Genomic DNA, 10,825 nt, shown 5'->3' on the forward strand with positions numbered 1-10,825 from the left:
GGCAAGTTGTTTGGAAACTTCTTTATCATCATAATTGTATACTCATCTAACACAACTTGGATGGTTGTAGGCACTTGCTTTTTTTGTAGTTATTCACCTGCCACTACCATGGCTAGATAGGTCTGTTCACCCCTCCTTAATCCTTTCTTATGTTGCATGGCAGAAAGGAACTTCTCACTGTCACATTTGTTTTTGCAATGGGTTACACCATGTAAGGGTGGTATCCCATAAGACAAAAGCAACCAATAAATAGCATCAGTACCACCTTAATTTCCCTTAGGAATTCCATTCAAAGATAGACATGAACGTCATCTAGTAGCACAACTGTGAAATTCACATGTCCTATCTATTTTCCAAGCTTCATAATGGCTTACTTAGCTGCTCCTAAAGTAGGCTAAGCTACCAAGTTAACGACTTTCATGCGTTCTAATTCCTTGTCCACTAATAAGTTGAGTCTCTTCACTTATTCTTATGAAACAAAGTTATGGGTAGCCCAAGTATTAACCATAGCACAGGTGCTTTTCCCATTGATTCTTAAGTCAACAAACATTGACCCTTTTCCCTATGTAACTTTTGATTCTTTCTTCTACTTCCCAATATGTTCATTAGCTGTATTGCACCCATCCTCGGGGTATCCTCCCCATCCTCATCATCTTGTGTGTCTTCTCCATAATGGAAGCTTGTATGACATTGAATGATGACTTATTCAAGTACTCTGCAACTTTGTGAGGGCTTTGACATAAGAAGCAAGTCATCTTACCCTTACCGTTGTGTTTGTTCAATGATCAAGATGACGAAATTTCTTTTGAAGTTGATGCCTTACTGTCATCTCCCCCATTTTTGGATTTGCCCTTATTGAAAAACTTTCCATCATTTCCACCCATGCCTCTTTGGATGTGGTGGGATTCTCAGCAACATAGTTAATTAAGCATTCTACAGTTACTTATGTGGTAAACACGTCTTGAACTCTTTGTCTATGAAGTTTTGTTTTTGCCCACTATTTCAAACCCTTTAGAAAATAAAGCAACTTGTCGTTCTTTGACATGTCCCAAATCTCCAACATCAAAGCAAAACATTGTTTCACAATCCCTTTGATTGACCCCTTGTGCTTAAGGTCTCTCAGTTTGCATTTTGAATTATACTTAACATTCACAAGAAACAATTGACCTTGGACTTTCTTTTCAAGTCTACCTAACAATCAATGACAATAGTATCAATTTTCAATTTTATTATACTTGTATGCCACCACAATTTAACGTCTCTAACCGAGTACATGGTTGCATTATTTAGTTTCATTTGTTTTGAGTCCATCTTCATTGTGTGAAAGTGTTGTTTATATTAAACAAAAAGTTTTCTAACTCCTTGGCATCACAAGCACCCCTAAAAATTTTGGGTTTTAGAACCTTGGACTTACTAAACTCAAGAGTGTTCAAGTTTCTCATAGTAAAAACCATCAAGTTTGCCTTCACAGTTAGATCTGCCATTTGAGCTAGCAAGGTCCCTACTTTGTGGTAGAGGACCTCTAACATTTTCACCATAGAACTCTATGATGCTTTTGTGATCTCTTCATATCATCAACAAGTTCAATAGGTTGGGCCATCTCTACAACCACATTGTTGCCTATCTTAGCTTGTGCCTCTAGCACTTCAATTCTTTTGATATTGGTCGGTATGGTCTCTTACCAATGCTTAATACACTCACATTGAAGCCAACTTAATTCACGTAGTACATAACATAGCTTTGATACCAACTGTCACAAGGCCTAGTATTTCACACCTTTGTAAAGGGTCGTGCAGTACTAGTTATAAAGGACTCTTGCTTAACTAGTTAGCCAAATTTTACCGTAGTTTACCAACATAACACATTCATAACAGTTGAATGAAATGTAAACAGAAGTAGTAAGCAATTCATGAAAGTAATGACAAGCACGTGGTTAACATTGAATCAACGTAATTCATTAAGCAACACCTTTGCAAGCAACATATATCTAGCCAGAGAGGCAAGTGGGTTAAATATGATTACAATGACTGATGAGTTTTATAATATTGGTAAATACTCACCCTCCCTTAAAAGAGTTGTGTATGCTAATCTAACTCTGACATTGGGAAACATCAAACTGTTTGAGTCATACTCCAATTTTTACACAAGGAAAAAAATACCTTTAAAGTAAATACATCCATACTAGTATTTATATTATAATAATCCATTTCACACACACGAAACAAGCGCACGTATAATGCCTTAAACAAAATTGACTCGTGACGTGGTTATGCACGGGCTAAGCATTTTCCTTTCTCTCACATCGCAGCTCAAAATGTAGGTGTATATTGGAATTAACATAATTCGATCATGTATGTAAAATATAAATATAATTACTTAATTTAATTAAATATATATATATATACATGATGAAATTATATTAACTTCAATGAATATTTGATGCACCTAATATTTTATCCGGAGTAGCCGAGTGTACTGGGTTGGTGCATTTCACTGTCCACCGTTCCAGATAACCTATAAATGAGTGAGAATGTGGCTTGAAAAAATAATGGAGCAGCCAACTACAGAAGATGGTCACCCCGCTACCCAAGTTAAACGTAAGATTTCTACCCAAGTTAAACGTAAGATTTCTACCGATGTATAATCCCATTATTAAGTACCTTCATTTCAGGCATGTAGTGTCTGTTGTGGATACCTTCAATCCCCGTATAAAGAATGAAGAAATGGTGGAAGAGACGAAGAGAATTTTGGATTACTCACAAAAGGGAGAGATTGATTATGCTAGAAGAATATTTGAACTGATGACTCACCGAGATACTGTTTCTTGGAATGTCATGATAAGAGGGTATGTCGAAAACCATAGGATTTCGCACGCAAGAGACGTGTTTGACAGAATGCCTGAGAGAAATGCTGTTTCTTGGAATACCATGGTAATGGGTTACGCGCAGGAGGGAAAGACAGATATAGCGTTGAAGCTGTTTGTGGTCATGCCACATAAAGATGTTGTGGCTTGGACAGCTATCATTACTGGGTTATCTCGAGCATCGAAGATTGAAGATGCGTGGTGCTTGTTTAAGCAAATTCCGGAGCCTAATTCAGTTTCTTGGTCGTCTATAATTTCAGGTTTTCAACATAATGGGTTGGCCGCGGAATCTTTGAATCTCTTTAAAGAAATGTTATCAGCAGGAGTTGAACCGACTTCACATTCATTTACCAGTGCTTTGGCGGCTTCTGCAGATTTAGCCATGTTTTCAGTGAGCCAACAGCTTTATTCTCAGCTGCTTAAGAGAGGATTTGAGTGCAACACTCCTATTGGAAACTCAACCATTTCAACTTTCATAAAATCTGGAAGCTTCTATTGTGCAAAGCGTGTTTTTGTGAGCTTGCATGTACGTGATACTGTCACTTGGAATTCTATGATCATGGGTTATGGACAGCATGGTTATGGTAGAGAGGCCATCATGGTTTTCCATCAGATGCAGAAAGCTCGGTTTCTGCCTGACAGTATCAGTTTTATGGGAGTTTTACTTGGTTGCAGCCGACATGGGTTTGTAGAAGAAGGGAAGAGGTATTTTTACAGTATGGAGAAGGATTACGGGATTCCCCCCGGACCTGAGCACTATGCCTGCTTGGTCGACCTCCTTGCGCGTTCTGGATCACTTAAAGAAGCAACTGACGTTATATTGGAAATGCCATTTGAACCTACACCCATATTTTGGAGGACATTGCTGAATGGATGTAAGATTTGGGGTGATCTAGAATTGGGTGTTTATGCTGCTAGCCAAAATTTGAAACTTGAACCTTACAATTCAAGTGCACACTTAATTGTTAGTGATATTTATGCAGCAGATGGGAGAGGCAAGGAAGTTCGTGAGATTAGGAAACAGATGAGAGAACAAGAAGCAAAGGAGTTGGGCTGTAGTTGGGTTGAGATAAAGGGAAGGATACATTTATTTGCTAGTAGAGATGAAACTCATCCAGAATCTGACTGCATTTACCCAACCTTAAAGTTGTTATTTAATGATATGTCAGAGTGTGCTATAGTTTAAGTTCAAGGAGACTAAGATGAGGGCTCTGGAGCATGTGCTTAGGGAAATGAAAACTCCAGTAATTTACCTGAACATAAGCAGGCTCACAGATTACAGAAAAGATGGGCATCCTTGGGGGGTACAAGTTCCTGCATTGGAAGATATGTTAATGGAAATCCAAGCAGACCTCCTTTTGGAACTCTTAAATATGGGTTTGCTGCTATCATGATGTTTGTGACTACAAATTATATCTGGGATGAAGGTTATCAAGTAGACTGCTTTAGAATAGAAAAGCAGCAAGAAGCAGGAGTAACCAAAATTAATACTTTGAATAAGATCCGGCCCAATTTCAGCTGTTTAGATGCACGTCTTACCATTTGTTTGGATATCGGAATATGTGTATTCTTTAAGCCTTATGCCATGAAAACAAAATCAAAGCCACTCATTCTTGAACAATGGGTGGAAGAAAAGGCAGAAAAGTATAAATTGTGACTTATACCAGCAATCAAACATTAAATGAGAACTATGCCTGCCATGATCACTGAGATTCAAAGTCCAATCTAGTGCTGACAACCATCACTTGAAAGAGCTTTTGTAGCTATAACCTTACCCTCTTTGTCCCTTTTCTTTCATTTGTTTTTTACTTATTCTATTGTACCAGTTTTTGGTTATCTATCCAAAGAATTGCAAATTATAGTATGAAGAAAAAGGTTCAAAAAGTAATGTGCTCAAAATAGTAGACATGATTCTTATTTGAAATTTTGTACTATAGGTAATTGTATGAGAATGTATTTTACATGCATAAATATTGTTCCTCTTTAACAGTTTTTTATATCGCATTTTGACATATTGCAATGGTTTTAGAGGTAAAATAGGGATAAAAGTAAGGCTTGCAGCTAACTGCTATCTCTATACATAGGCTATGGATATTCTCTTTTGGTTGTTTCAGGCTTGTATCCAGACTCCAGAACGTCCTTTTAAGACTCCTTGTGGTGGGACCATAACAGGGTAATGGCTACATATTTTTGTTGATTTTTTCATGATTGTTCGTGATTATTCATAATTGAGTATCCATGTCTTTGTTTTTATGATTGCTATGCAAATGATGAGTCTATGTTATAAGCTTTCAATTTTTGATGGCTTTAGTGTTATTTAGAAATGTGTTTCTCTATGGTGGACAATTTTTGCAAATTTCTTTCAGTGTAGTTTATGTTGGGGATTGTGGATGGTCACAAACACAGGCAAGCAATCATAAGGAACACAAGAATTATGTGGTTCAACCAAACTTGACCTACGTCTACAGGAGAGAGGGAGGGAGTCTCAGTATATCAATAGGAAATACAATGGAGGAGGAGTAACACCCTCAAATTTAACTCTCAGCTCAACCTCTCTGCCTCTCAAACACAACATAGTTCACTTGCTATTTGCACTATTAATTACACTTGTGTATGTCTATCATAGTTTCCCTTTACGGCACAACCTATTTTATAACAAAGAGAGGAGACACAGAGACAGCAGTATTTAATTAGCCAACTACTGCAAGCTGCAAATCTTGACTGCAGAGGAGACACTGCCAAAAAATAATCATGATGGATCATGCGTGATTCATGGGGAGACTACAATATTTGACTTCCTCACATTTATTGCATCCACATGTGTGGGCCAACAAATCACCCCCTCCAAACATGTGGGGACAACCAAATGTCGGTTGCTCTAGTGTTGTAACACTGTGTCCTCGCCCTAGTATCTAGGCGACTGCACCCCTTTGTGAGAGTGCTTGCACCTCTTTGCTGGGGTACTCATGTAGTGATCATCTTCTGGAAGATTTTAGTAGATCTAGGAGACCCACTGAATTTGAGCATAATTCCAATTTCTCTCTAGTCACTGTCTTTGTTAACATGTTTGCCGGGTTTTTGCTGCCAAGGATTTTCTCAACTGCTAATACCCCTTCATCTAGAAGAGATCTGATGAAGTGATAGCGGAGTCTTATGTGCTTAATCTTTGAATGAAATGCTGAATTTTTCGCCAAGTGTATGACGCTCTAACTGTCATTATGCAAAATACTCTTCACCTGCTTGAAACTCAACTCTATCAACAAACCATGTAGCCAAATCATCTCTTTGCTGATTTCTGCCATGGTTGTATACTCTGTCACGACCCAAAAATTCTGCTATATTTTAATTCCATGTAGTAAACTCTGATACCACAACATATCAACAAAGTCAACCTGGTACCAAAGTGGGGTACTGGAGATTTACTTGTCCATAAATACATACTATCTATACAACGTAAAACGTAAAGTACCTAAAATCCATATAAAATACTAGAGTTCTAGTCATTCATCAATACATAACTATACATATATTCCCAAAAATCATCATATGTCTTAGGGATTATACAAAACACCTCTCGCAGCTCAAACTTTTACCCCAAAACTAGGGCAATCCTTTACCTTGGAGCTCGCTTCACTTGTCTGTTTGGATCTCCTGAAATATTTGAATTCTTGGGGTTAAACACCTCTCTATAAGTGGGAATAAGTTAATATTAGTGTGTGGTAGATAAGTTTTATATAATCAAAACATAGCTATTAATTCAACAGTAACTGAAAAGGCATCTTTTTATATTATATATAAACATAATTCACACCTATACTATTTACGATACACATTTTCTATTTGAACATACTTTCCCTAGATAGATAACTGTAATCATGAATTAACCCCACATGATCGGGTTGTGCGGCCTGTAGGTTAGATTTAACTGTTGCTGGCCTACCAGGTTAGGTCAAACTGTATCTGTATCTATAACTGTAACTGTAATTGTGAGTACGATTAACCTACCCAGCCTGGTTCGGACTACCGTGGGATCCTCTACTCTTCTCTGGCCCAATTGACTGATTTACCAAGACTTTATCTGAAAGTGTGGCTACACTACTATAACCGCATAGCAACGGTACCATGCTCTCTATAAATCTCTAGTTCATTAGGGTTCTGTTACTATATAATACTATTTATAAATATTACTGTGTTATCATGATTTTGTATAAACTGTAATACCCTAATTTTGTATAAACTGTAATACCATGATTTTGTATAAATCTGTAATATCATGGTTCTGTATAAATCTGTAATATTATGATTCTATATAAATATGTAACATCATGGTTCGGTAAAAATCTATAATATCATGGTTCGATATAAAACTGCAATACTATGAATTTGTATAAAACTGTAATACTATGAATCTGTACAAGCTGTAATACTATGATTATGTATTGTTGGCCTTACAAGGCTTAATATCCCTTAATATCCTATTTTGATACTAACAAACAAGTAGAACTTAACATACTTTGTTTAAGTAATGTATTTTCAAGACTCAATGATGAATGTAAGGTTAAAGAATTCATGAAAGCTTGTACTTCAAATAAGGATGATTATATCAAACTTGAGGCATGAATTAGAACTTGAAGATCATAAGAGCATTGACATTAAAGAAAAAGTTTCAAGAATGAAAGCTCAAAGATCAATGAAGCTCAAAGTCTGAATTAGTGATGAAAGATCAAGAGACATAAAGAATTGAAAGCTCACATCAAATTCATGATCATTGAAGTTCAGCAAACTCAATACAAAGAAGAATCAAATGAGTCTTTAGGACAAACTTTGTAAGTACTTCAAATATGATTCAAATATGATTTTTCATTTTGAAGCTCATTAGGAAAAGAGATTTAGAGACCGTAGTTTATGTCTTGGAACATCTTTTCAAAGTTAAACAAGTTAATATTCCAAGATAAATTAAGCAATGAAAAGAGAAATTAAAAATGTCTTAAAATGAGAAATAACTGGTTAACAGACGACTGTTTGTTGTAGACAGATGACTGACACATTAAAGGACCTTAACTAAGTAAGATAGAAGCTTGACAGATGACTGCCAGTGACAACTAAGATGACTGGGTGTGTTTTTCCAGCCGACTGCCACTTTTCTAAATGTTTTAAAAATTGAGTTATTCAATGACAGATGACTACCACCCTAATGACAGGCGACTGCCACCTTATTGGTTGTAAAAATTATACTTGAAATACTTGGACAGGCAACTTCCAGTGAGCACACAGTCGTCTGGCTTGCGAAAAATTTCAAAATAAAAAATGGACATATTTTTGAAATTTAAATTATTTAAGGCTTAAATTAATATAAAACTTGGACCCTACTCCAAGTAAACTTGGGGATCAAGTTAGAAACCTTTCTACATTTATAAATACCCTCAAGTTACATTGATTAAAAAAACCAAGAGAATACCAAGAAATCAATTCAATAATCAAACTCTCTCTCAAGCATTTTGAAATTGCAAAAGCTCTCTATTGCTTACATCTTGTGAGCACACAGTCGTCTGGCTCGCGAAAAATTTCAAAATAATCAATGGACATATTTTTGAAATTTAAATTATTTAAGGCTTAAATTAATATAAAACTTGGACCCTACTCCAAGTAAACTTGGGGATCAAGTTAGAAACCTTTCTACATTTATAAATATCCTCAAGTTACATTGGTTAAAAAAACCAAGAGAATACCAAGAAATTAATTCAATAATCAAACTCTCTCTCAAGCATTTTGAAATTGCAAAAGCTCTCTATTGCTTACATCTTGCTGTAAATTGGCACGAAGTCTACTAAAGTCTTGCTGGTTTCTCACCAATATTGTGCTTCAACTATCAATTCTTTCATTTATAGAAAGAATCAAACGGTGAAAAATTTCTAGAGCTTCAATCTGAATTTCGTATTGTGAATTTACTTTGAAGTATATTAGTTTTTGAATTGTTGTACTAATCAGTTCTTTGACGAGCAAATTCTTTGTACACAAATATTCGATTTGTATCTTGTAAATTGATGATTCCAATGATTGTTTGGATCGTTGGTTAAGTAAGGGGATATTGCTTAGAGAGGCGGGTTCTAACCTAATTAAGGAGTGACCGAACGAGGGGATATCGTTTGGAGAGGCCGGCTCTAGCCTACTGAAAAAGTGTGTAAATGTTTGTTTCTCCTGGTAAAAGAATAAGTTTAGTGAATCCTTTGGTAGTTTACCAAAGGCGAGGACATAGGCTAGGTATAAGCCGAACCTCGTAAAAATCTCAGTCTCACTCTTTCTTCCCTACTCTTTATTTTTCAGCAAAATTTATGAATTGCGTGGATGCTTTATAAATCTCTAAATTCTGAGTGTTTGGTTGTTAAATAGACTGGACGATAATTTGTTTTGGTTTGATTAGTATTGATTGCAGAAACCAAAAGGGACTACGTTGGTTGATCATCCTTAACTTATTAAACTAAAAGTTTATTTAAAAGTTGAACATTGGGAAGAAGTGTGTTTATGAATGGTTTGTTGAAAATCATGTTGAAGACAGGGATTGGTTCAAATTCATATCCACAAGACTTATATAAATAAACAACCATATTAAGTTCTTATATTACCTAAGTGCTGTGTATTTTAATCTTGGTTTGGTTGTTTGCTTTCAAATTGTGGATAATTGGTTTGGTTACTTGGATGTTTACATAGTTGTGTTGATTGTATAAAAGAAACTATGTTCTTGTAACAAACAAGTCAAAAATTGATTAAAAGAAATAAAGGAAGTTTAAGGATTCTTAAAAGGAATTAAAAGAAATTTTAAAACTCAATTCACCCCCCTCTAGGGACTACACCTTGCTTTTCATGTATGAACTATATATGATAGTTCTAAATAAATTGTAATTTCATGGGTCTGTAAAATACTGTGTATAAATTATGTATTTAAAACTATCATTTCTCATGTCACAAAATTTGAGTGATATTCATAATATAATAATCTATATGGAAAACTGCATTTCCCTGCTATATAAGCTAAATTATAATTCTCTGCTGTAAAATAATAATATACTCATCTCTAGGGTTTATCTGAATCTCAAATACCAGAATTTTTCCCAAAATACGTGTATATATGTAAAACTATAATTTCCATACCCATAACTTTCATACTTTGTATCATCCAGACAATCATACTCTATAATCCTATAATCGCATGCTATATTTTAATGAGTACAATTTTCTAAAATAACTAACATAACTTATTTCCCTTACTTGTTTTCTGGAGTTATGCCTGTAGGGATCCCAAAATTGTGCGTGTGGCGCTCACACAAAGCCTTGTATCCATAATTAATCAACTCAACCCTAAAATAACAACCATTTAACATTCCCCAAACCCATACATTCAAATAACTAACTAAACGTCAAAAACAGTTTCCTTACCTAAGTTTTGGAGTGGTCCCTAAAATGTCTGATTTACGAAACCGCAGAGAATCGTCGCCGGGATCTCAAAATGAGGTTTATTAGCTGATTTGGGCTTGTATCGGGAAAGAAATCAAAGGGAGAGAGAGGAGAAAGAGAGAGAGAGTTTGATTTTTAACAATTAAAATGAACTTAAACCCTTTATATAAGGTTGCTGGCACAGGGGAAACCGTCGACGGTTTCCCTAAAACCATCGACGATTTTCTGAGCTCCTGCAAAACCGTCGATGGTTTGACCTTGCACCAAACCAATTTCTCATTTTTCTGACTTATTATTATTTTCTGAGTCTCTACAATCTCCTCTCCTTATAAAACTTTTGTACTTGAAATTTGTCATTTAGTACTTATACTAACTTTTGGAGAAAATCACTAAAATTTTATTAATTACGCTCACTTTTGGCGAAGGAATACCTTGGTTACATTTATGATTCTAGGAGATTACAATAACTAAAACAAAGCTCTCCCAAAACCACTCAAAACTCAAACTATT

At 35.5% G+C, this 10,825-nt stretch overlaps 1 protein-coding gene across 1 annotated transcript; it reads left to right on the forward strand.

Annotated features, from left to right (window-relative positions):
- The first annotated feature begins 2,479 nt into the window (after positions 1-2,479).
- Positions 2,480-4,834, forward strand: LOC131168134 (pentatricopeptide repeat-containing protein At4g02750-like). Its single transcript, XM_058127369.1, has 2 exons — positions 2,480-2,597; positions 2,672-4,834. Exon 2 carries the CDS (start codon positions 2,724-2,726, stop codon positions 4,047-4,049), a length of 1,326 nt encoding a protein of 441 aa, XP_057983352.1. The 5' UTR covers positions 2,480-2,597; positions 2,672-2,723; the 3' UTR covers positions 4,050-4,834.
- Positions 4,835-10,825: the final 5,991 nt, after the last annotated feature.

This window comes from Malania oleifera, chromosome 11, assembly GCF_029873635.1.
Source record: "Malania oleifera isolate guangnan ecotype guangnan chromosome 11, ASM2987363v1, whole genome shotgun sequence".
Taxonomy (NCBI): domain Eukaryota; kingdom Viridiplantae; phylum Streptophyta; class Magnoliopsida; order Santalales; family Ximeniaceae; genus Malania; species Malania oleifera.

Coding starts and splice junctions, on each gene's coding strand:
- LOC131168134 (XM_058127369.1), top strand. CDS start 2,724: ATGGTGGAAGAGACGAAGAGAATTTTGGATTACTCACAAAAGGGAGAG.